At 36.1% G+C, this 26,108-nt stretch overlaps 1 protein-coding gene and 1 long non-coding RNA gene across 2 annotated transcripts; one reads left to right on the top strand and one right to left on the bottom strand.

Moving 5' to 3' along the window:
* Positions 1-1,704: 1,704 nt before the first annotated feature.
* On the bottom strand, positions 1,705-11,983 carry memo1 (mediator of cell motility 1). Its single transcript, XM_036561243.1, has 9 exons — positions 11,628-11,983; positions 7,451-7,532; positions 6,291-6,359; positions 6,091-6,203; positions 5,484-5,595; positions 4,787-4,929; positions 3,958-4,034; positions 3,587-3,691; positions 1,705-2,168 (listed from the first exon to the last, which is right to left on the bottom strand). The coding sequence occupies exons 1-9, from the start codon at positions 11,686-11,688 to the stop codon at positions 2,037-2,039; spliced, it is 894 nt and encodes a 297-aa protein (XP_036417136.1). The 5' UTR covers positions 11,689-11,983; the 3' UTR covers positions 1,705-2,036.
* On the top strand, positions 10,498-18,424 carry LOC118801050. The gene is made up of 5 exons (XR_005006438.1): positions 10,498-10,580; positions 15,962-16,021; positions 16,185-16,212; positions 16,319-16,450; positions 17,586-18,424. It is a non-coding gene; the product is annotated as an uncharacterized LOC118801050 (long non-coding RNA).
* The last annotated feature ends 7,684 nt before the right edge of the window (positions 18,425-26,108 follow it).

The following is a 26,108-nucleotide window of genomic DNA, read 5'->3' as shown; positions in this document are numbered from 1 at the left end:
CATGCTTTTGGTGAACTACAAAATAAATCTGTAACACCAAAAAAACATAACATCCCAAAATTAATGTCAAATCCCACACACTACATTCACTATACAACTTAAACACAAATATGCAAAAGACAACTGCCCAACTAACATGTCCCTTTGATATTTAGATTTATTGCAAATTAGTTGTTGGATAAAAGCAGCAATGGCAAGACCAAATGAGACGGGGAATAATAACAACAAAATCAACAAACACAAGCATAGTCACATTTTCAGTCATTTTACTTTTGAACATCAGTCATCAACTCCTTTCATTTCTGGCAAGCACTCATTAATGCATCAATGTAACCTGAGATTCAAAAAAAGAACTCCACTCAGGAGTGTTTAAGTTAATTCTCCACATAGGTTTATGACAATGTGTGAATCGTGTTAAAACTCTAGGCATAATCAAAAACATAAACTAAAAAAAAAAAAAACTAACAGTACACAACAGTTATATTCTTCAGAATAAGTATTTGTGCTGGAACTTCAGGGGCAGACAGATCCTTCCCTCTGCTTTCACAAGAATGGGCTCTGCAGTGAATATCCATGAGGACAGACCTTTTTGTCTCTGGGTTGAACAGTGGGACCGTGTAGGTGCAAAGCACAGAGCAGGAGAAAAAGAAAGGTGAGTCTCCTTACTCAGAACATACGACACAGACCCAAGGCACATCTGCATGGCATGACCAGCTTGAACGGTTTTCCGTCTGAAGGTCAAGTCTGACAATCAACCCAGGGATGGCTGAGATTGCACCTGCAGATGAACTGAGGTTAAGGTGTCTTGCTGCATTGTGCTCATGGGTGTGTGGGGGGAGGGGGGTGGCGTTACCGAAATCTGCTTCTCAGAAGTTTCCTTGTTCATGATAAACATCAGAACTACTCCAGCATTGCTGTTGCTAGCATGCATTCTAGCATGCGTGACTTAACATGCCAACAAGCAGAGCGAACACCTTTGCTCTGTCCATAGAAGTCTTGAAGAAGAAAAAAAAAGCTTCTCTGAGCTTTTGTTAATATGGACAGTAAGCCAACTGACCAGCAAAAAAAACACAAGCCCTCTGGACATCCAAGAAACTTCATGTATTAATGAGTTACCAAACTGTTTGTAGATGCATGTTAAAAAAAAACAAACAAAAATAGCTTAATAATAATAGTGAATCATAATAGTCACAAAAGGAAAAAAGGGAAGAAATATAAGAACTAAAGAAAGACATTAACTAACTAAAAAAGTAAATTTTTTTGGTATATATTGTACAGCAGAGGGTTCGAGGACTTGATATTGTGTAGCCCTTTGTTGACAACTAAAACAGCTATATGAAGAATGATGGCAGTAGTTACCAATCACTGTTATTCTCAGGGCGTACATGGACATAGCAAGCAGTAGTCTGTCCCTTCTTACTTTTCTTCATTTCTGTAACACTAGATAATTTTTTCTTTAAATTGAAGCTAGGTTACATGTGCACAGACCTGCAAAAAAGTGTCATGTAAATATGATGAATATACATTTTTTCATTCATTTTAACTTGAACAAATATACTGTCTTGCATTAGGTTTATAAGCTCAGAGCACACCTGAAGTCTTTGCAGGGCCAACAGCAGATTCCATCACACTTCAAAAACCAATTACAGGAAAGCCTAAAACACAAAAAAAGGAAAACTGATAAAAAAAAACAAAACAAAAAAAAACAAACAAACACACACCCTTCTTCCACTCCACTGCAGCTTGAGCTGCAACAACACTTCAAAGCTATAGCATCAACCATGTTGTCTCAGTTGTAAGACAGGCGAGTAAGAAGAAAAGAACAGCAATGTTGGAAAATGGGGGTTAGTATCTACCGCTTTACAGCTCATCTCTGTAAATATAAGGTCCATCCTTCTAGAAAAGGAAAAAGGAGCAGATGTCAGAAAGAAGAAAGGTACTAGGCTGGGGGGCTTTCTAGAATAGTGTGGGAGGGGGGTCTTTTTTTCTGGGGGTCTTCAAAGGAGCCCTGGAACTGGCTCCTGGGAGAATTCACCTCAATGAACAACAAGAGCTCCAGCAGCATAACTCACTGAGCTGTCCGACCAGTTTCGGCACTGACTGGACTGAGCATAGTTTAGAAAAGAAAAGTTCATGTCCAGCCCATTCTTCTTCAGCTCTGCCACAGCCTAGAAGGAAGAACATGGACATGTTACTGTGGTGAAGCAGAGTGCAGAAACTAGAAGAAAATAAGAAAATAAGATCTAGTCTTTGGCTATGTTCACATTACAAGCTCCATTCCAATTTTTTTGGTCTGGTCAGATTTGATCTTTGACATTAAGATCATTTGTGTGGGCAAATGACTCATACCTGACAATAGTGTGAACAGCATTCTGCAAACATACTTACAGTTGGCTGGGTATGCAAGAAATACTGTGCTGTGAGACAGACTCCTGGATTGAGAATACTGAGAAAGTTGTCTGTAATTTTAACTATAACTTTTTAGAACCCCAAATGAGTATGCCATCATCTGCAAAAGTAGCCTTAAAGTCCCAAGTAACCTAAATCTGGTTCCTTTTTCATCAGATTAATATTGATGTTATAAGCACGCAATATGCATATACAAAGTAGGCCCTATAAATAATATGATAATAAATGATACATTAGAATTCCTCCCCCTTTGCTGTCAATCAGGTGGCCTTAATATTAGGTAAAGCTTATGCCACATAAGCATTAGTGAGGTCAGATACTGATAATTGATGGTTCTTGATCACAAATGCCACTTCAACTCGTCCCAAAGGAATTCAGTGGTGCTCAATGACTTCAGAGGATGCAGTGGGGGGGGCTGGAACTGGGCATAGTGAAGCAGTGTCTGAATACTTTTGGACATTTAGTTTACTATTCCATCACCACTCATGAATGTGGGTTATCTGGTAGTGGAACATATATCTGATTCTCTAAATCAGTATGAGTAGACTGACACATGTAGATTTGAACAATCACAATTTTCTCCCCTGCTTGTGTCACTGTCTACACTTCTGCTCAAGTGGTACAGATGTCAATCAAGCATGCTCATTAGTTTTTCAAAAGGTCTTATCAACAAATTCAGCTGTTTTTTGGGCAGTTTATCATATTTATATTTCTTTTTAAAACTTTGTTGAGCTTAATACAATAACACAGAATCATACAAACATCTTTAGTATTTTACACTAAATCCCCTGGGACTAAGGATGTGTTCATTGATTAGATGAGAAACCTGATTAAAAAAAAAAAGTCTATGGAGTTGTGCATATGGCAATGCTGTAGGTACTGCACACCTCAATGCCATGCCATGCCTCAATGAATAATTGTTCCTTCCAGGAAGCCTGCTTACAATTTGTAAACTACTAACAGTTATAATCTATTCTGCTAATGATCTAATAAATCAAACTAATCTTGATAGGGTGGTAAATATTAGTTTCACAAAGACTTACATAATGATACAACCTCTGGACAAAGCAAAACTAACTCACTAGCTAACTAACTGATTAATTGACTAACAGACTAAGTAACTGACTAAATAATAAACAAATAAATAAATTACACTACTCTAAATAATTATACTTACATTCAAAAGAACACCAATTGGGTGGCGACCACAAATAGTATTGTGATATTTCTTCAAGTAGTTACTAAAGGAGATGGGGTCCAACTGTTCTATAATTCCCATACCCTGGGGAGAAAATAATAAAAGCTGTTAAAAACAGGGTTATACTTTTTGACATCACAACCAGCCAATCTTAACTGATAACCTTTCACATTTTTAAATCTTATCTTTGGGCCAAATGACAAGTTTCTAGTACTCCAAAGAACTACACCTTCTAGATCACTTCTTGAATCTCAGGTGTTTTACAACTTCTGTTTTTATTTGTGTTTCTGAAGCCGAAAACAGTGACTTGGCTGAATGTACAAAAGGTTGCTACACAGAAATAGGTTTACCATCTTGTCAAGATGTTCAATAGATCTATAGATCTCGCCTTGATTTTCATCATAGTAGGTGTAGCGGAATCGTTGACCTAGAAAGATAAGAAGAAAGCAAATGGGGTTGAGAAATGGTGAAAAACATTAAGCACACAGAAGGTTAATCACCAGCTACTTAATTCATTTGTTCCACAAGTTTGATTAGGTTTGAAACTAGAGTCGGGCCATGTTCACAAAGACACTTTGTATCACTAACCCACCTCACATTTGACAGGACTTACTCTCATCTAACCAGCATCAGCCAATAGGAGACGCCTGAGGTGGGCATTCAGTCAGTTACATAAAATTCATTTTGTTGCAGGCAAAATGATTCTATTATGGTGCTAGTACTCTACAACTTAATAGGTTTCAACTAATTTTTAGGAAGATGTATTTTAGATTTTTTCAGAATGATTAGAGCTGTTAGACAGTACAATAATGACTGAGAACACTGTATAACATTGAGAATGAAAAGACATTTGTCTTCTGGTATCTAGCTGTAGTATTTCAATCTATACTGTAAGTTATTATTGAACAAAACAGCAATTATTAATATTTGCAAGTGATTGCCAACTTTTGAACAGTAGCATAAATATTGTAATTCTGCTCGAAAATAAACATTTACAAAATGTAACTGCAAAAAGTTGCATTAACTCGTTTTAAAAACGTATCTTGGCAGGCTAGCCAAAATAGTACTGCAGTACAAGAATTCACCAACCTGCATAAATTAACTTTTTATGGACAAACATTGTCCTTTTAATTGCACACTCAGGCATCCCTGTTTTAAAGTGTGTGCAGAAACACCCACCCCAGTGGCAGAAGTCTGATGAGATGATAAATAGGTTGGAAGGATCAGCCAAGTATTTGCTGAGCAGCTTGCCATACTCCTGTTCTTTAGACTCACTTAGAGCTCCCACCAGCACAGGAACAATGCTGAACTCGTCTTTATAGCTACGATACAGAAAACAAAAATACTTTTTTGTAAGATTCAAACACTGTGATGTGGTTTAACTAAATGGCAAGTAAAGACTTCTGAATGGAATAACAATCATCTCAAGCTTCACGCTTTTTGTGCTAGATCTCAAGTGCCGAAAGTCAGATGTATAATGACCATGGAAATTATAACACGAAAAGATCACAAATTAGGCAGAGCTTCATTCGTCTCAGACCACAGACTGTACTCAGATTTAAGAAAACCCGCCTTACTCTATTAATAAAAAGGGATAGGCAAGCACACACACACACAAAACTATGGAACCTGATGAGATGAACATTCATCTGTACCAGATAGAAAATAAGAACAAAGGAAATGAACATGCATAAAATTAATTAACATTAAACATCCTGACTTTGTACTGTTTTAATTTAAATACAAGTCAGTGTGGATTTCCTAATCATGTTTTTATCAGCATTTTAACTGCAGTCCCAAGTTAAATTGGGTTTGTAACTGTGTCCCAGATGAGCAGGGGTGGATGGATTATAACTAAGGCTACTGTAACACATACCTCTCCATGGCTTTGGCAGTGTAAGGCAGGTGCATCTCAATGCTGTGCTCATCCTCATCTGTTTGCAAAGTCATTCTCTCAAACATGCCAGTTTTCCACAGGTCAGCATAAACTGTAAGAGACCGTACCATTATATTCCTTTTGCATGTTGAAATAATTTGAAACACTAATCTCTGGCCAAATAATATTGTTCTTTTTAAAAAATAAGCTGAGTTTAAAAGGAGCCCTCCAGCATTTTCAGCTTAATCTCTATCTGCCACATCTGTAGCATATAGAGTACAATGGGCAATTTCGATGCATATTCCTGTACTTAGTCAGACTAGAAAACCCACTGACTCAATCCACACTTAGACACACTGTGTGCCTATCCATTCTGTTATAAGTGTGTTTTGAGTCAACAGGTTTTCTTTTCTTTTTAATAAGCTCTTGAAATTGTCTGTAGTAACTGACTACATGCTACCGATGTGGCAAACAGAAAATGGTTAACCTTCTCACTTCAATAACTTAAGCATCTTGCATTGTTTTCCATTTGGTTACAGAATAGCACAATTTAGGAAAAATTTAGTCTGGAAATGTAAGTGGTTAACTTTGACTATAAGTTCTTTACCCTTCTGGTCAATCCTCAGGTCATACAGTGGTGTTCTGTAGACCTCAGCAGGAGAGAGAGCGCATCGAGACAGGGGCACATGGTGTGAGGGTCCAAGAATGAACACCCTCCGGCTACCAAATGAGAGCATGATTTTAGTACTCCTACAGTGAAAAACATCATCTTAATATGCACAATGTACCATTATCTAAAGCACTCACGTAATAGAGGGGTCCACTTGCTTGTAGGCATGTGCTGCACAAGCACCGCAATAGGTGTAACCGGCATGACTGCAAAAAAGTATTTCGGAGGTGGAGGCTTAAAGCTATAACTGATTAAACAATAGCAAAATCAACCTAGCAAATATGATACTTCAAAAACAAATCCAGATTAAGGCAGTAAGTAATAACTGTAGTGCCGTAACACTCTAGTCCAGGGTTTGGAGTCGTGTGCATGATAAAGTGCAAAAATGTGTGTGTTGTTTTTGTTTTTTTTTAACATAACTGCAAATTTTGGTTTCTGTGATTGAACCGAAAAGGACAATCTGATTATTTTCAGGCTTTCAGTGTCAGCACTTGAAAAAGTAATTTGTATTTCAAAAAGTTAATTTTAGTTTTCCTGTGGGTCGCTACGCTTTGTAGTCATCAACAGGTGGGCCTTCTGTTAGACTCATATTGGACTTAAGAGCATATGCCTTGGTCTTGGCCTTTGGTATCGTCATATTTGTTTATCTCGTCTTGACCATTCGTTCTATTAACTGACACCAATGTCCACTGACTTACACTCAAATTCACTCACAATTCAAAACCAAGTTACTGCGTCTATGCGTTTGATTTAGCCAACTGGATTCTCCATTAGTTACTTAATTCGGAAAAGTCAGATTCATTCAGAGTAGGTGCTCATCGTGTCAGCTAATTCTAGTTTTACAAACCAGAAAGAATTCATGAGTGGTTCATCAAAAAAAGAAGTATAAGGGCACCTGCAAGTTTTTAGGTTTTGATACCCTGTATTTACATTCTCTTTTTTTGCTGGTTATGCTTAACACATTTAACAAATTCTTAAAACATAAAATTAATGAATCTCTAGGGATATCGCTCACTTTTACACGACTCCACCAAACAATCTAAAAAGAGAAAGAAATCTGAACAGAAAGGGGTTAGACTCGTTTAAGATCTTGAAGACGACTTAATTTGTTGGGTCTCAATTTTGAGGCAGTCTTACTGTAATTTGGACTTGACCTTGATTCATCATAATGTTGGACTTGGTGGTCTTGACTTTTAGTCCTAATTTCTGTGGCAATTTCAACAATTAGAAAGAGCATCTGAACTCCACTAAAATTGTCTTTCCTTTTTTTTTTAAAAAGAAAATGTAGGTCACATACGGTGCTATAATGGCTCTAGCGGGTCCTGCTGTGGACTGTGCTTGAGATAACCAGCCTTCCAGCTGTGCATTCAGCTGGGATCCTAAGAGAGAAGAAGAAAGACAAAAAAAAGTGAAATTATTGCTGTGAAAACATTTGTCATGATTACATTTTCAGCCTCTGTGAATGCGAATGAGTATTTACTTCATTTAAAAGAAACATCTCACTTAATTTTTCCACTATGTCAGGCAAGTAGATGTTTCATTTTGTGTATTTATTATTTTCTTTTTGACATGATTTAAAATACTTTATTCCTACAGCCATGATATCCATTACTCAACTATGCTTCAGTGCTTGGGGGTAAACAAAATTACTACACCAACCACAGCTCATAATTTTTGATGGTCATCTAATTTCTGTATCCTCTTCGTAGGCTACAGTATTTTTATCAATATTTATTCTACTTGAACAGTAAAGGAATTCATTTGGGTAATTACTAAGTCAGTATGTAAGTAAATCATAATTACCATGCATACTAACTTCAGCAGCATAAATTCTTGATTTCTGACTTTGGAAAAGAAAACTAGTCAAAAGAGAACAGGACTTTTGCAGATGAGAACCTAGTATACTAAATGCATCAGACATTAAACATTTTCCACTTAATGTACTGCAATGTCAGACAGAAAAAGATAACTGTTCTCAGAACATGGTTGAGAGACCTTAGAACTACCAACTCATTCTCAGTTTGCACAACCCAAGGTCTTTCCAATACACATCATATTGCTGCCTCTTGAAATTATACCCTATTGTAAATTTAAACTATACAAAATTTTTCTTTCTCATTTGTAAACTTCTTATAATCCACTACAGACAATGTTTTTGAACATGCACATTTTCTAAATAATCCAATGTAAATATAGCTGAAATGCAGATGTTTGCTTTGATAAGCAAATACATTGCTTTCATAGTAAGTCAAATTACCAGCTTGAGACTACAACTTATAAGAATATACCTTTTTTTATTTATGTCAGCAAATGTGTGAATGGTTTTCCATATTTGCCATGTTTTATTGCTAAGTAAGCACTCATACTAAACTGTGCTTATAAACAACTAAGTAAATTGAGAACTTGGCAAAACAAAATATTCTGGAAAATCTGGTATATTATTAGATCTGTCTGGAAAAAGAGCTTCAGTGCAGTCTGTAAGTAGCCTAATCAGACTGTGCCAAATATTTTTGCCCCTATTGTCTTTTATGCATATCATTTGTCTTAAAGGCATTAATATATATGACCCCTTCAATATCTAACCACCAGGGCATTCATGGGTTTATTTAGGTGCATCAAGGCACGGCAAACTGTGCCACGCTGTCTGGATTGAAGATGGACATGAATTTTTAAGATTTTTGATTGAATGAGAAGTTTAAGTGCCCATGTCTACACACTCCACAACTATGTTATAGTTTTATAAGCAGTTACATGATCACCAAAGACAACTACTTCCCCAAAAGTTGTTCTGTGAGCCTTTCATGTATGTCTATGTCACTGTGTTTCACAGATGATGTGGTATGCTTTGGATCATGAGTAGTTCCTTTTATTATATCCATATTTCCCTCATCCCATCACTCTGATACATGTAAATCATCTGTCCCTATTACTGTGGTACAGCTGATATTTGCTATTGCAAAGCTAATCCGTGCATTCTTGCTTCTTAACAATACACCTAACAGGCAATTTTTTGAAGACCTAATGTGTAAGTTTTGTCTCTATTTTAATTTGCCCTGCTTTACTGGCACCAGTAGTTTGTTAGTCCTTGTTAACAACATTTGAAATCCAGCTCTAATGCATGAGCTATTGAGGCAACAACACACACAGCTGCCCAAAAAACACTTCAAGCAGCAAAAGTGTACAATTACTTACACTACCCTACAGTCCAAATTATTTTATATGAATCACTCAAAATTTATAAATATCCTCAAATTAAAGTGACATTCTGCATTATAACTTGTGGACATTCATTCAAATTTTAAGCGCTAGAGTATCCAAAAATCTTTCTTTAGTAAAGAGAATGGTTCTATTCAGAACCATTAGTTCTGTATAGTTCAATGTCATTCCTAAAAAGGGATTTTTGCATAGTGAAATCATTCTTCATACTGATGGAGAATGTGTTATATATGGTTCTCTATAGCACCCAAAAGGGTTCCGCTATTGTTAAGTCATCAAGCTTGTAACAAGAAAACCCCTTTCTGGTGTTATATAGAACTATACACAACACATTCATTATCAGTCTGAAGAACAATTTCACCATCCAAATAACCATTTAAGAATGACATGGTTCTATATAAGATTCTCTTTCAAAAAAAAAAACAAAAAACAAAAAAACAAAAACAAAACCTTAAGGAACCTTTTTTCTTTAAGAGTGATGGGAGCAGGTGATATGGCCAATATATAACATTAAACTTCATGATACACATTAATTATTCTGATTTAAGTTTATATGTAGTATCCTAATATCTAGTTGCAGGTTTGATTGGCTGGAACAAACTATCAAAAACTCTGAATACAATCATTTTTATTTGCCAACTCACATACTGCACTGCATATATCTATTTAACCAGGATTAATTATGCTCTCTTTGTGTTCTTTAATTACTGACAATATCTACAATATGTTTTGAAAAGCATATTATGATGACCTAATTTATCATGATACATAGTCATATTGCCCATCCCTACTTGTTGACAGATAACCCCCATGCGATTTAGGCCTTCTGACCTCTGGGCTACAATAATGAACACCTATAAGCCTATGTCTTTACTTTCTTCTTTGTCACAACACTGAAAATTTCAAAAGGCAGATTAAAAGGCAGAGTCATCATGCAGTACAAAGTGGTGGCTACCTGCTTTTTCTGACTTCAGGTGGGAGAGTAAAACAAAGGAGGGCTGCTTGAAATGTATTTCTAGCTCACAGAGACTAACTGACTAGCTCTGATTGGGTTTAGCTGCCCAGCGTTTCCTGTATGAGGAGGAATGTGGATAAATACCAGCTAGCTAGCTTCATTTTGAACTGACACTCACGCAACACATTCAGCCGGCAGACGAACACCGTCACGCATGGTTCTGATGCGACTTCACACCGCCGACTAACTTAACCAGGTTCAAAATCTGCTAATTAAGCTGTCGGTTTGCTCAAGCAGAAACAGCATAGCTAGCCAGTTGTCCCGAGCTGGGGCCAGATTAAATGCACTGATATGCATTACTAGCACAAGTTATAGCTATAAGGTGACTTACATTCAGCAGTGATGACATGTCAAACACAGCTACAAAAAAACAGTTATGATGTTTGCCTGTTAACAAGTGACTAACGTTAGCTGTAGCGATGGCTATATTTAGCACACTAGCTAAATTGTTTATAGGCAGTTATGTAGCTCTGAAAGTAAAAGTAGCCTGAACAAAGCTGCCTGCGCAGAGACTGAGAAAAGATTACAAACGGTTTAACCATATAACCTACTTAAAAAATCAGAGTGTCACAGGGAAACTGGGAAAGGCGCTCGATAGAATGTCTGTTTGGTAACGGCGTGCTAGGCTGCTTTATTTCGTTCAGTTGCAAGTTGTTTAACGGGAAGGCTAGCACGGACCGGCTAGCCATCCAGTTAGCTACGCTAGGCAGCTAACGAGAACAAAAACAGCTTGTTTAAAAAGCTTTGTCAGCAACAGCAAAGGCTATGTTATGTATAGATGTACATAGTGGAAATTCACATACAGCGTGAAATATCGTGCATTTTTTGAACATTTAGCCAGCTAAAAGCGTTCACCTAACATTCTTTGTCATGCTTAGCTAGCTAGCTAGCCAACTAACGCATTAAGCCCATCACATTCTTAGCTAGCTACCTAGCTAGCGTATTTGTTTCTAAACTTACTTAGCTAGTATTGTGGCCAGTCAACGATATATAAGTCACTTTGCCCGACGTGCTAAACTAACGCGAAGCCTTAAAAGTTTACGTTAGGGACTTTATGTTTACTTGCCAACCTCATAATGACAAGCAGTAGACTGAAAACACACGGCCCGTGCTCTGAAGCGAATTGTTTAAAAATTCACAGCTGATCCCCACTACCCCAGCCCGTTCGACGCCAGATTACAAGCTAGTTCCCAGGACCTTGGCCCAGGGGCACCGATACAAAAGCCAAAATCCCCGGCTCTACCTGAGGCGGTGTACCAGCTGCCGGCGTGACTTGCTTCTCTGCACACCATTCGGTTCGACATCTTGGTACCCGAGCCGCCTATCTTGGTCAAACGAAAATCTGATCGGTGGGGGGAAGAATCCCAATAACACTGGGGAACAATGGCAAAGCCGCTAGCACTGAAAGTAGAAGTAGCCTGAACAAAGCTGCCTGCGCAGTGACAGAGAAAAGATTACAAACGGTTTAACCATATACTTAAAAAAAAATCAGAGTGTCACAGGGAAACTGGGAAAGGCGCTCGATAGAATGTCTGCCTCTAAAGAACAAAGCTCGGACCGGTTCATCCGCGGGCAGCCAAGTTAGTATCCGGATGGGTCGGTTTGTCATAACTCGGCTCCTGTTCTAACCGATAGATTCTTATTGGTCGAGCCCGTGCTAAACGCACCCGGATTCTTCATTGGTGTACGAAGGAAAGAGGCGTGTTACAGTGTCTATAAACTTCCAATCAGCACCGCCAGGCTACGTCCTTTGTAAATACTCTATTTATGTGCTTGTCGGTCTGTGATGAGACTCTTTTTGTGCTGCTAAAGAAGGTGTTAGTGTGGAGCCTTCGATCTCTTCAGTCCACCCGACTGCCATTGTAGTGTAGTATTTCTACTTTTTTACTGTAACGTTACTACGCATGTGTTATGACTTAAATTCCATTTGAAGAGCTCACGGCCATACGTCACCACCATAGATATACATACATACTTGCCTAGCTGCCGCGTTGGGTCCAGCCAGGCACGTCAACGGCGCCGCCATTTTGGGGCGGCCAACATCGCTGCTGAACTGCATTCAGTACCATTGTAGAGCGGCAGTTTAAGATAGGTTCTGTCCAAAATTATACTGTTTAAAGAATATTGCACTCAGAAAGCGGGATAGGATTATATAACGGAGGGAACGCAGCGATCCACGCTCATGTTTGTGTGGATATGGCCGGGTGGAAAATTGGCAAATAGGAAGCCAATTTTTGCTTCGTCCTTCTTACTGTGTTTGCGGGGTTTATTTTATTTTTATGTTATATTGTTATATTAAGATTATAAGTGATTAACACATTAATGGATTAGCTGATGTGTGTGAGATTATGTTTCTACCGTAGCTCGTGCTAAACGTCAGGTGCAGACTGAATATTCAGTCTGTTATAAGTTATTAAAGAAGTAAAAGCTACAAAGTCTGTGCAACCTAGATTAACCCATGTCTGAGCATTATAACAAAACAAATTTGCTGAAAATCGGTTGAGTAATAAGTAAGTTGTAGCCGATTTAATCCTGAGAACTCATTCTCTCAATACTACAGCAGTGTTAAAATGTTGTATGCTATTCAGTGTTCAGGAAATGATTGCATTCTTTTAAATTAAAAATGTTTAATCATTTATAAACTATGATTTTGCTCAAATGCTCCATATCAACCCATTCATTTTTGACTCGTTCTCAGTTCTCTGTGTATACCTATGGTCACCACAGTTATAGCAGAGCCGGTTTACGAGGAGCCTGGCCACTTCCTATTCCCCCCGTTATATCAAAAACAGGACTGCCAAACAGCAATGAATGGGAGTAAATGGCGCTCAACGGCTAAAAACGAAAAGTTAAAATAGTTTCTAATCACTCGCCCAGAACGTTTCTTTAATTTTAGAAAGTAGAAGAATGTATTTCACTAAAAAAACAAAGAAATCTCACCTATATATTTCCTTTTTTCTACAGCAAACAGGTTTTGGGCAGCAGAAGGTGGGCATTACTGCTAGAGCATGATGATTGGCGAGCCGAGCAGCTCATTGGCTGTTCGCTCTCACTGACGTCAAGGACATACATGAGGCACAGTTTTAAACTCCTATAACTTGAGTTTAAAAGCTCTTAAAAACATAACAGCAGTGTTAAAAGTTTTATGCTGTTCTGTGTCCAGGAAATAGTTGCATTCTTTTACATTGAAAATGTTTAAGCATTTATAAACTATGATTTTGCTCAAATGCTCCATATCAACCCATCCAATTTGGGCTCACTCGGGTGCACCCTCTAGTGTTTGAGAAAACCGGAAGACATTGCAGAGTGGTAATTCTCATCTCTACAAGTTCTCTGGTTGTAGGGCAACAGCTCTGAACCAATAGTTGTAGGACATGTGATTTTTAGTCTTGTGCCACCTAGCCTTCTGGAGGCGGTAATAGTTTAGCACATTCACTACGACAGCTATGGAACATCAACGTTTCCTATTTTTAGGCCAGTATTTTTTATTAGATTCATCTGTAAATTAAAGTAAAAACATAAATAACGTTTTTGTAGGAATCAAGCCCAACAAGATAAAAGAGAAATTTATATACACTGAATTGTCTATTTGGAAACACTGTAGGTGTTCTTCATATATTTACAATTACAGCCCATCTGTTCCAATACAATTTATCAGCCCCATCTACTCTGTTCATTAATAAAAACCACAACGTTACATTTTTGTTTTTGCTTATTTAATTTATTGCTGAACAGGTTAGGACCATTGTGGTGTATTACAATCCTTTATTATCATACATTTAAGAGCTAGCATGTCATGACCATTATGCTATGTAAGCTATATGAAATTAGTTTCCTAAAAACTTAAATGCACTCTAACACCTTACCTGAAAGTATCAGCTAAAGTGAAAACGGAGCATAACTGTGTTACAAGATCTATAATATCAAAATAACTGCATTCAATAAGTTTTAACACATTTATGAAGCACACTTTTATGAAGTGACAACTCACAAAAAACACAAATTAAGAATATACTTTTTCATAAGGGTCTCTTACATATCTAAAAAGTGGGTTCTATATAGTACTAAAAAGGGTTGTGAAACACTGATATTGTTTACCTAACGTAATTGTTTCATGGTGAAATTATTTATAACATTTCATTTTTACAGTCAAAAATAATCAAGTTTCATTACATTAAAATAATAGTATGACATTTCAAGTCTACAAAACACTGCAGATTTAAACCAACGTAACCAGCTCACTTTAAACGCACTGGCCCTTGAACTGAATAAAGACTGTCCCAATGCACTTTCCGTACTGGCAGTGTCGCACATGCGCAGTACTTATGAGGCTAACAGGCTCGTGCGTCATTTTTACCCCCCGTGACGCGAAATGGGCCCTCAGGACAGTCTCGTTTTTCATCGACCACCATCCATCACTATTTTGTAAGTACAAACTTTTACTTAATAATACATTATAACACGGTGCATTTGTGAGAACAGATAAGTGTTACTTCAGTTTTTTGCGCTTGGCCGTGTCCTTTGATAAAGTTCTGGACTCTAGACAAAAAATGCTTATGGAGCCGACGGCTTTAACTGGAAAAATCAGGCGCCAATATATATTTTCACGCATCAAGTGATAACATACTGTAGCACGGCATGTGCTACCCCGTGGTCAAGGAGGACGCTGGAGGCAGGATTCAGGGTCGCAGCAGCCATTTCACTTTTATTCACAAACCAAATAGACAAAACTAAACCGAACAACTAGAACCTATGTTAACTGAGCGGGCCTTTTCAGTAACTTTTCAGTGGCTTCCGCTAGCCTTTTCAGTCCTTTTCACACTCGAGCTTTTCAGCTTCTCACTCTTAAGTCTTTCGTCGCTGTCGCCTCTCTCTCTCTCTGAAAGGCGTTGCCGCCCCCTGCTCGCAACTCGTCCGCCCGGATCGAACGTGAGGCTGATTAACGTGGCCTCACTGCCAGACCGGAGGCGGTGTGCAGGAAGGGGCTCGGGCTCACTCACCGTGTTCCTCTCTCTGCCGGGCTTAGGAGTTCAGGCCCCGCCTTCCCTTCGGCTTTCGCGGCCGTCACCGGACACGGGGACGGGCGCACGCCACATATACGAATTGTAAATATTCCAGCAGTAAACTCAGGTCTGCCTGTAATTTATTTAGTTTTATGTCCATATCAGTTAATTTTAGAATTCATTCTGACTATCTACTTTGAACAGAAAGTGACCGGTAAATGTGAGGCTGGGTCTTCGCTGCAGAAGGTGCGAGTATAACGGTCTAACAGGCGCCTGAACTTAACTGTAGCGCCATTTAAGGTGGCACGGAGCGCAAAAAATGTAACGGGAAAGGGGTGGCGAGAGTTTATCTCTGGCTAGAATGTGCTCTTTTTGCATCAGAAACTCTTTTAAAAATTCATATTTTAAAATGCTTAACTAACCAAGAGAGGTAAAATTGTATAAAATAATAGTTTGTAAAGTTTCAGAATAGTAAAATAACAGTTAAACACTGTAAACGTTTCATATGCTTGTTTTACTTTCCATGAAAAATATTTATTATATCAAGGCTAACTATAAGTTGTCTGGATTTCAGGTTTGTCAGCAAGTGTCTTAGCTAGCTGACAGATGCAAAGCCAGTAGCTCAAATATAGTTGTAAGTATTCTTTACTTCTTAAATCAGTTATAAGTGTTATAGATTTGTAAGGGATTATGGAGCAGTTGCCTCGGCCAAGCACAAATGTGTAATGATGCCTGTTATTTAAAATGAATACATCTTGAGAGTTTAAATGATTGCTGATCAGTGACACATCTCTTAGGCTCTGAATGTGAAGGTGTATCTATGAGGTACCTATTACTAAAACACTAAGCTGAAGCATGGCCATTATGGTCAGAGACACTTATTTTCGTCCACATACTGTGAATGCCCATGCGGATTCAAAACTGATTACAGGTGAAACTAACGAAAGTCTTGAGGAGGAAAGGCAAGCTCTTACACTGGAGGTGAAGAACAACTAACAGCTAATCCAAAGTGAAGCAGGCAGCAGGACACAATATCAGCCTTATCATGGCAGCCATGGACAAGGTATGTGTTTTGTATGAGAGTGTCTTACTTCTCTGCCTCTTTCTGTCTTATGTGTTTTACTTTCAATTCAGTTAAAATATGATTTGTTGCCATGTCCTTAATCAAATATTGTTAAAACAAACTTATGAACATAGTTGAAATCATAATTTTACATACACCTTAGCCACATTCATTAAAACTCAACTTTTTAAAATTAATTTTCTTTCACAATTTCTGACATTCAATCCTAGTACACTTTCCCTCTCTTAGGTCAGTTAGGATAACTACAATTAATTATTTTAGCTTTTATTTTTCATCACATTTCTAGTGGCTCAGAGGTTTATTTATTTATTTATTTTTTTGTGGGATTATGTTATACATGGGGTGGCATTATCATCTATAGCTAAGCTCATACAGAATTTTTAACATGCTTTTCATATTTTAATTTCACAAAATGTTCTCTGAATTGCTTATACTGAATTTCTTTGCTAATGTATAGGCTCACCAACTTTTAAACTTGTAACGGAGTAAGAACAGAAGATGTTATGCTAAACTGACTGACCAGTGCAAATTCAAAGCCAACTTGTAACTTCTGCCACCTTATTCAAATTTTACGTTTCACCTTAAATTTTAATTTGTTGTTTGTACAACCAACCACACAGCTGCTCTTCGACAATGTTATTAATTTATACTGGTTAGTTCAATGTACGTTTTGCTTTTCTTGGTTTTGCTATTGTTGTCTATGCGGGACTTGGGATTGTTTCCCCCCAAAAAGGGGCGTGCTGATGAGAGCTTACTGTGGATGATTTATTGCCAGTCTGATCAATGGAGCTCTGTGGCACAAACGAATACATTAACTCAAGACTTTTGATACACATACAGTATTACTTAGTAGGATACATTAATTGTTGGTTTTGGTCTTTTGATGGGGTTTACTACAATAAAAAGGGTACATTCACTGGCCTTATTCTTTAAACAAATGGGCAAATATTAATGAAAAATAATACGCAAATAATACACTTCTTCAGGCTGAGGATTTGCTATTCTGTGTTCTTTGATTGAAAACTTGATGTTTTGAGTTTGTACAGTTGGATGAGCAAGGGGCATTTATTATGACGTAATATGCATAATTTAATACTATTTCTTTGTCATTCAGGGTATTGATCTTGGTGCAGTGAGAGGAATGGAGAAGGAATGGTTTTGGGCATCTACTTTGTCTGACACAAGGGAGCAGACTCTACAGATCCACCTGAGGATGTTGGCATCATTAAAATATGCACAGTGCTGCAAGATCTGGGAGATTTGGCAAATGGGTGTGCAGTCCTGCTTGGCTTGATCTATAGTTTAAACTTGAGCTATCCCAAGGTTCTGCAATACACATTTGAATTTCTTTAAAGTGTTGATGGAATTGGATGGGAACAAGCTCTCCAGTACAGTACAGGTCCTCAACAACAAACTGTGTGACTTCTGTTGACTCTTGGGCAAAGAAATAAACTGTGACTAGCTTTGAATTTTGGAGCAGTGCTGGACAAGGAGATGAATCTAAAGAACAAATTTTGCTTGATTGCAGTTATTACAATGTTTCAAGTTTTTTTAGCTGTCATACATGTTTGAATTTCTTCAGAAAGTGATGGCTTTGTATAGGAACAAGCTTTTGATTTAAGGCGCAAGTCCTTGAAAACTTCTGTTGACTCTTACTTGGGCAGCGTTACTTGTCTTTGGATTTTGGACTGCTGCTGGACAAAACAATCAGCAGTGTAAAGAGGTGTTGGGTTTTTTTTTTTGGTAATTGCTGTTTCAAGTTCAGCCTTGAGCATGTGTAAATTGAGCAACTTTTGTTTTCTGAATACTTGCTGGACCATAAAACTTCAAAAATTAAAGACAAAAAACAGTTTTGATATTGTTGGTTATCTCACCCATAAATGTGAAGAGATTCACAAACCTCTTTTAAAATAAACCTTTTTAAATTAATTTAATCTTTGTATTTTGATCTACTTTATTTATTTAGTGTGTTATTGTTTAAGTAAATTAACTTTTTGTAAATTTGTACTTTATCATTTTCTAAATTTATTTGTGTTTGTGTTATGTATGTGTTATGTATGTATTAACAACTTACATATTTACTTTGATTCATGATGGTCTCTATTAATGTAATGTACCTTGCATAACATTCAGTGTTTCTAAACCTGAAAGCTTAATAAAGTCAGGTGAGTTAAAGTGACTTAAGTTTATTTGACCTATGGACTCATTTGTGTTGAGTAAATTGAACTTCATCTTGTCAAGTTAAGTCAACTTGTCAGTAAATTCAAAACAATAATGTTATATTAATTCAGTAAAACTCCATGATGTTGCATTTAATTAACACAATTTGGTTGGATTTACATAAAATATGTTGTTGCAATTAATTGTCTATTGTTTTTCCCATTCAAGCAACCAAGTTTTGTGGGACCGGTTGCCATAACTAGATTAAGTAAATATAACGTTTCATTTCTTAGAGTGTAGTTGAACCCTTTATGGTGCTACATGGAACCATTTTTAAAGGCTCTTTGGCTGCTCCACAGCCCAATGCTAGGGACCTATGCTTAGTTTTAAGCATAAGCTCATGTGCAGCTGGTTCTCAGCATCCCATTTTTTCAAGCTTTTTATTGAGATTATACAAGCTGCACAATTGAATACCTGTATCCTGAATGGGTGCACCTGAATGTAGTAATTATAAACTCTGTGAACAAACCTTTGGACATTTGCACCTTAAAAACATATATACCTAATTTCTTCTCATTCATTGTCCTGTACTCCTGTATGGAGTGCAAAGAGGGTTTTTGTCCTGTAATATATTAATGTGTTAGATTTAGGCTGATATGAGAGACAGCGGCAGACAGAGAAAGAGAACGAGAGATAGGGAGCAAGAGCATGAGAGAAAGGAAGAGAGAAGTACCTTCAGCAAAATTCTCCAGAACAGTCTGGCACTACCATTTTCTTATGAGTGGAAAGTCACACTGCCAAAAGAAAAGGACAAAACATCAAATGACTGCACTTAAGTACAAACAGATTTCTGTAACAAAATATAAAAAAGATAACATGGAGAACGTACTAAAAAATAACATAAGAATATATTTAAAAAAGCATTTTCTTCAGTTGTGGCTGAGGATTCACAGAACTCAGTACGATCTTCTCCAAATGTTTTGCACTGCACCATTAATCATATCAATGGAAAGATACTGTAGTTCGCTATATGAAGCTCTTCACAGCAGTGCAAAATAATGACCCCTGGTGGTTAAAACATTAACAGCAGCTACAAATCTACTCCGCTTATCTTTTTGCCATTTCTTTTTCCAAACATCTGCGCAAATATCCTGTAAAAATTGAAAATGAAATGAAATACCTACATTTGCTAATTAATTTTTCACACAAGCCCCAGTCATTTGTGACAAAAATAAAAATAAATTTAAAACAGCTATTTGTCTTAAACAAATCAACCATTTGTCATTTAATTTTAGTCATTATTCTGGTATTTCATGACCATATTTAAAATGGAAAAGCCAATAGAGAAAAGATAATCCAAGCTTCACTTTTTGCTTTAACTTTTCTTTATGAAGTGCATAATACATGTCAAAACTAAAATCAAAATGCAGTGTTTACATTCTAATTTCTTTTTCATAACAACAGGCTGCATATCTGACAAAATTAAAATGAAAATGCAAAATGGATAAATCAACAGTTTGCAATTCAGTTTTCGGCACCATGGTAAAGTTAGTTTTATTTTTGATATTCGTCGTTTTGGCGCTAATAACATCTGAATGGACTGTAGAGGCTGGTAAAGACTTACATATTCATGACAGTACGACCACAGAGAGTGATGCACACCTTTTCTTTTGCGGTTTGGGTGACATTTAACGTACCCATCTTTTTGTGTTAATACCGAAAGAGTAAGACGAGATTTCCAATCAGAATAAAATGCATGCATTTCTAGACCAAACCTACATCGGTGCACACGCATTTGTTTTCCTCCAAATCATTTCAGTGCTTTTAAAAACATATTTTATTGTTTCCTTTAACAAGAGATTCAGTTGGACAACAAACAAAAAACATCAATAGCTCCAGAACCACTGTGTCTATAAACATCTGATTGTGTTTTTTACTTTAAACTATAGTGAGAATTGCACACCAAAAAAAGGACATTTAATTAAACAGTAGCTAAAATGTACATGCCCATACTTATTGTACTGTAATACCTGTAAAAAGTGATGTTACCTGTATATTGCTATACAGTTAGCTTGATGATAACATGCACAGTCTTTAAGGTTGAACAGATGCTTAACTGTCTAGAATGTTTGTATTACAAAAATCAATCATATGAGAGTGCAGAGGAGAAAATGTCTTATTTAATTTATTTTAGGTGGAATTAAAGTTTTATAAATACACCAAACACACTCAGTGTGTCAAGTTAGAGGCAGTGTTCAAATAGAAGACCAATAGCTTGAAGATATAATAGCACATATGCAGTTCTTTTGGAATGAATAACACTATAATATGATATTTTATATTCATTTAAACTTTTACATTCATTTTAAAAAATAATATGGATCTAATCAAATACCTAATGTTCATTTTGTTATTTCAATTGCAGTTCAACCACATTAAATACAATGCTAAAATCAACTACAAACAGTGCAGCTAATTGGGAATCATGACAAACAACTCTATTTTAAATGTAATACTATATTATTTTTCCTTTTTGAATTTTAGTTATTATTGTATTACATTTAACAGTGAAATAAACAGTGTTTGGTGCAGACAGGTGTTAGTGATGATGCACAAACTTTGGATTTTACCTGCATAGGATATAATGCAGCTGATTTTAGTGTTGTAAGTAATGCAGCTAAAATACTTTTGAAATTCAAGATGGAAAAAAATCTCAAGTAGTTATTGAGTATGAAGTAGTTATTATTGCATTCAAAATCCAGAAGTTGTGCATCATTGCTGCAACTTAGCTACAACATTTACAATGTAACAATTTTAGTGTTGCATATACTGCAGCTGAAATGCTGTCAAAGAACAAAATGTATAAAATTGTATATAAATTAGTTATTGCATTGCATCCAAAATCCCAAAGTTGTGTATGATTGCTGACACTTCACTGCACCATACACAGTTCTTTTTAGTGTTGTATGTAAGATGGCTGACATATTATTGAAGTTTAAAATAAATAAAAATTAATGTAAAGTTGTTATTGCATTGCATAAAAAATCCAAAAGTTGTGTATGATTGCTGACACCTAACTGCATCATGCACATTTGTTTTTAGGGTTGTATGGAATGTGTTTGTAATGCTATTGAAATTCCAAATACATGAACATTAATATATTGCAGTTATTGCATTGTATCCAAAATCCAAAGGGTGTGCATCATTGCTGACACTTCACTGCACCATACACAGTTCTTTTTACTGTTGTATGTTTTGTAATTGAAATGCCATGGAAATTCATAATACATAAATGTTAAAATAAAGTAATTATTGCATTATATCCAAAATCCAAAGGTTGTGCATCATTGCTTACACTTCATCACACCATATACAGTTGTTTTCAGGGTTCTATGTAATGTATAAATTATTGAAATTTAACATACATAAAAATATAAAGTAGTTATTGCTTTATATCCAAAATCCAAAAGTTGTGCATGATTACGGAAACCTAGCTGCACCATACACAGTTGTTTTTAGTGCTGTATGTAATGCAGCTGAAATGCTATTGAAATTCAAAATGCATAAACATTTACATAAGGTAGTTACTGAATTAAATGTAAAATCCAAAGGTTGTGCATGATTGATGAAACAGCTGCACCACACACAGTTGTTTTTAGTGTTGTATGTAATGACACTGAAAAGCGATTTAAATTTAAAATACATTGGAATTAATGTAAAGTAGTGTTTGCAATCCAAAAGTTGTGTATGATGGTGTAATGATGTAATGGAATAACTACTTTATATTAATTTCTATGTAATTTGAACTTATAATAATATTTCAGCCACATGACATACACCACTGAAACCAACATTTTATGGAGCAGCTAGATTCAATTAATCAAGTACAACCTTTGGATTTTGGATGTAATGCCAGAAATATGTAATAAAATTTTTTATATATTTTGAATTTCAATAATATCTCAGCAGCATTACATAGAACACTAAAAACAATGGTATATGGTGAAGCAAGGTATCCGCAATAATGCACAAACAAAATATCTTGAAATATAATGCAATAAAAGCTTTTGTGTTTTAAATTTCAATAAAATTGCAGCCTCATTACATACCACACTAAAAACCACTGTATATGGTGCAGCTAGGTGTCAGCAATCATACTTTTTTGGATGTAATGCAATAAATTATTTTCATTTAATTTCAATTTAAATAATATTTATTTATAGATATTTCAAGATGCAATAATATTTCAGCCACATTTTTAATGACTAAAATTAAATGACAAATGGTTGATTTAAATTTATTTTTATTTTTGTCACACATGACTCATGCTTATTTGAAAAATAAGCAAATGTAGGTATTTTATTTCATTTTCAATTTTGGCAGGATATTTGCACAGATGTTTGGAAAAAGAAGTGGCAAAAAGAGGTTTGCATTTCACTTTATTGTTTTAATTTTAATTTCTTTTTTGGTCGGATTTGCCTCCCATATCGTGTAAGGTTATACAGGACATAATTGTGCTGATAATCAAGTTTAACTTGAATAAGTAAACTGAATTAGACATTTGACTTGTATTGAATCGAAAAAATAACAGAATGGTATAAAAATATGAACCGTTATCAGTATTTTCACTGTTTGCATTTGTTAGCCAAGGTATTGCTAGCTAGCTGTGTCTGCTGAGCTTAACTTTAAAGCATTAGCTAGCCAGCTACATTGCCTTAGAATTTATATCCCTTCCTTACATATTTGTAATGACTAGTTTACAGCATTAATTAATACTGTTGTGAGAATTTAATATAGGACTGAAACTGTGTAGTAGTAAACACAGTTTGTGCACTCTGCTGTGGAATTCATTGTCTGTGATAAAATTGGTTGCATTGTTTTGCTTGCATTTCTTCTGTTGTAGTATGGAGTTTCATATTGAAGACCGTAAAAAGGTAATTTAGGCAGGCGATGTTCTAGTTCAAAAAATTGGGAAAATTTCAGTGATTAATATTTATAATTTGTTAACTGTTTATTAACTAAAAAGGTTCTTTTGTACTGTAGACTGTAACCTGTAGACTTATATGCTTAGAATAAACGTGAGCAGACTGCAACCCCTCCAATCTGCAACCTTTCCTGCTCCTGTCCCAGTCCCAGTGGAATTGAGAGAAAGGGACAAAAAAGGAAATTTAGTTTTCAAAGGCCTGGACAACAATCTCAGAAGTCTGGCATAACTCCCAAATGAGTTGTATATTAATGAGATGTATATTTGTTTTGTTTTGTTTTTTGTTTGTTTGTATGTGTGTTTGTTATATTTGTACTGGTATGTCCCAGAGATAAAGAACGTTCAGCTGTTGTGCAAGTGAAAGCCTGCCTTTTAAATGAGAGAAATGCATTTTTCTTTTTGCTTTGCTATTTGTTTTTTTCCAAAGATTACTTCATACAGGACCTTTTCAACCCTTTAGAAGATTTACCTGTAGAACACGAGACTTCTAGGTCAGTGAGTTGGGCTGAGAGGCAGGCTCTAAACTCAGAGAGATGGAGTTCTGCAAGAGGAGCGTTGATGAAGAGCATGCTGTCCTCTGAGCATGTTGACACTTGTGTCTGTGAGCTTTGTTTGGGGGAGCCTGCAGTGGTGTGATTCAAAGACTGGTTACCTAAAGCAGTTTTTTGTGCAAGGACTGTGACATCAAACTCCATGCACACCACGTCCTTCACAACATGTTTGATGGATTTTATCGCCCTCTATTCCCAAACATGATTATCCAGGAGGGAAACAATAGTTTGTATGTTCTTAAAGAAGTAAGTAAGCATATGTCACTGAATTGTGCAAAAAGTAAGGGTGTAATGATATACTCAGTGATTGTTGGAAAGCAATAATTTAGATAAGAATCTAAAGAAGACTTCTATGCTGTTATAGGTGAAAAGTTTTTATTCAGAGCTGCCATTTCTACAAAGTATATGTTGAAAGCAAGTGAGTGTAGAAGGGAATGGTGGCAAAGATGGATAAATATTAATTGTTCTTCATTCCAACAGCTTGCACAGACGTGATTACACTTTTAGCAATTGGATGGAATAGAAGAAAGACGGCAAATATGGATAACCTTTGGCCCAAAGATATGTACTTTATTGAGTACACATCAATATTCCGCACCTTCTGACATTTTGAATATTAGGGAAATGTAACTCATTGTGTTTATCAGAATTTTTTGATGAAAAATTAGCTTTTTCTACTTTTCACAAATGTACTTGGTTAGCCAATACATGTTTTCCTTATTTAGTTTACTTCTTATTAGATCTTAGTACTCATTAGCTATGTTAGCATTATTGCTTAAATTAAAAATAAAAAATGAAAGAATTAACATTCTATTCTATTCTGTTCAGACTATCAGAAGACTGGCAGAGGAGAAACAGAAGCTGGAGCACCAGTGTGCTCAGCTGGGGATCAATAACTCCATGCTTCAGCAGTGGGTGGCTGAAGTGCAGCCCTGGCCTGAAGGTACTGAACTTCATAAAGGAAAAGCCCCCACATACTCCATTAACCCATGTGCACTTTTATTTAAAAATATTTTACAAAAATTAATACATCTCATCCACAATATACACATCGTCTACACTGGCCAGCAACTTCGTTGAATACACCTCCTTGTATTTACACTCTCTTATCAGGTAAACAAGAGTGTAGATACAAGGAGTGCACTTTGTAGTTCTGTAATTACAGACGGTAGTCCATCTGCCTCTCCGCATACTGCATAGCAATTAAAGTCAAAAGTCATATGACCAATAGCAATCTGGACATTTTGATCACTTTAAATACTCAAAAAAAAAAAAACTAGAATGTTTTTTTTTAAATTAGTATAGTACAAATTTTATCATTTTATTTCTAATATAGGCAGGACTTTTTGTGTGTAATTACAGAAAGAGCTCAAATTCCTACTTGACACTATGGGCCCTAAAAAGCTCACTAACAATTTTTATGGCATTTGTTAGTTTAAACAGAAGCCTTGGGGCACATAAAAAGTAATTATGGAGATCCTTCTTCTGAGTTTACTGTTTTTATTGTTTGAAATTTAACTCACTAGATATGCTGTTAAACATTTTTATTTTATTTTTATAAGCATTTAAGCATTATCGCCTACAATTTGGCATGACATTGCCTAACACATACATTTAGGACTACATTATATTGAAATTTGCATTGCTTCTGCTTTACTCTTCAGTGCCCAAAGCATGAAAATAGATTGACACTTATCCTTTTACAGACACTCACTAGCTATATGGTCCAAAGTGCCATTTACATAAATATGTATAGCTTTATAGATATATAACAAAATAAATAGTCAACTAGTCAATTAAGAGAAGGGCCCTAGCAGTTTTGTATTCATATTGGTCCCCAATGTAATTGTTTTTTATTAGTTCTTTTACAAAAGTGTTGCTGTTCATAACCATAACACAGTGATTGGGCTTGAGAACACAAGCGGGCTTAAAGAGTACCAGG

The sequence above is a fragment of the Colossoma macropomum genome, unplaced genomic scaffold, assembly GCF_904425465.1.
Source record: "Colossoma macropomum unplaced genomic scaffold, Colossoma_macropomum, whole genome shotgun sequence".
NCBI lineage: Eukaryota > Metazoa > Chordata > Actinopteri > Characiformes > Serrasalmidae > Colossoma > Colossoma macropomum.
Note: the sequence above shows the minus strand (reverse complement) of the source record. Positions and strands in the feature narration are given on the sequence as shown.

What these genes read in the sequence shown, in the direction of transcription:
- memo1 (XM_036561243.1), bottom strand. Translation starts at nt 11,688, where the DNA reads ATGTCGAACCGAATGGTGTGCAGAGAAGCAAGTCACGCCGGCAGCTGG. An exon ending in GCTAGAGCCATTATAGCACC is followed by an intron (nt 6,360 to 7,450) that starts GTATGTGACCTA and finishes ACTTTTTTGCAG; the next exon opens with TCATGCCGGTTACACCTATT. An exon ending in ATCAGACTTCTGCCACTGGG is followed by an intron (nt 4,035 to 4,786) that starts GTGGGTGTTTCT and finishes TTATCTTTCTAG; the next exon opens with GTCAACGATTCCGCTACACC.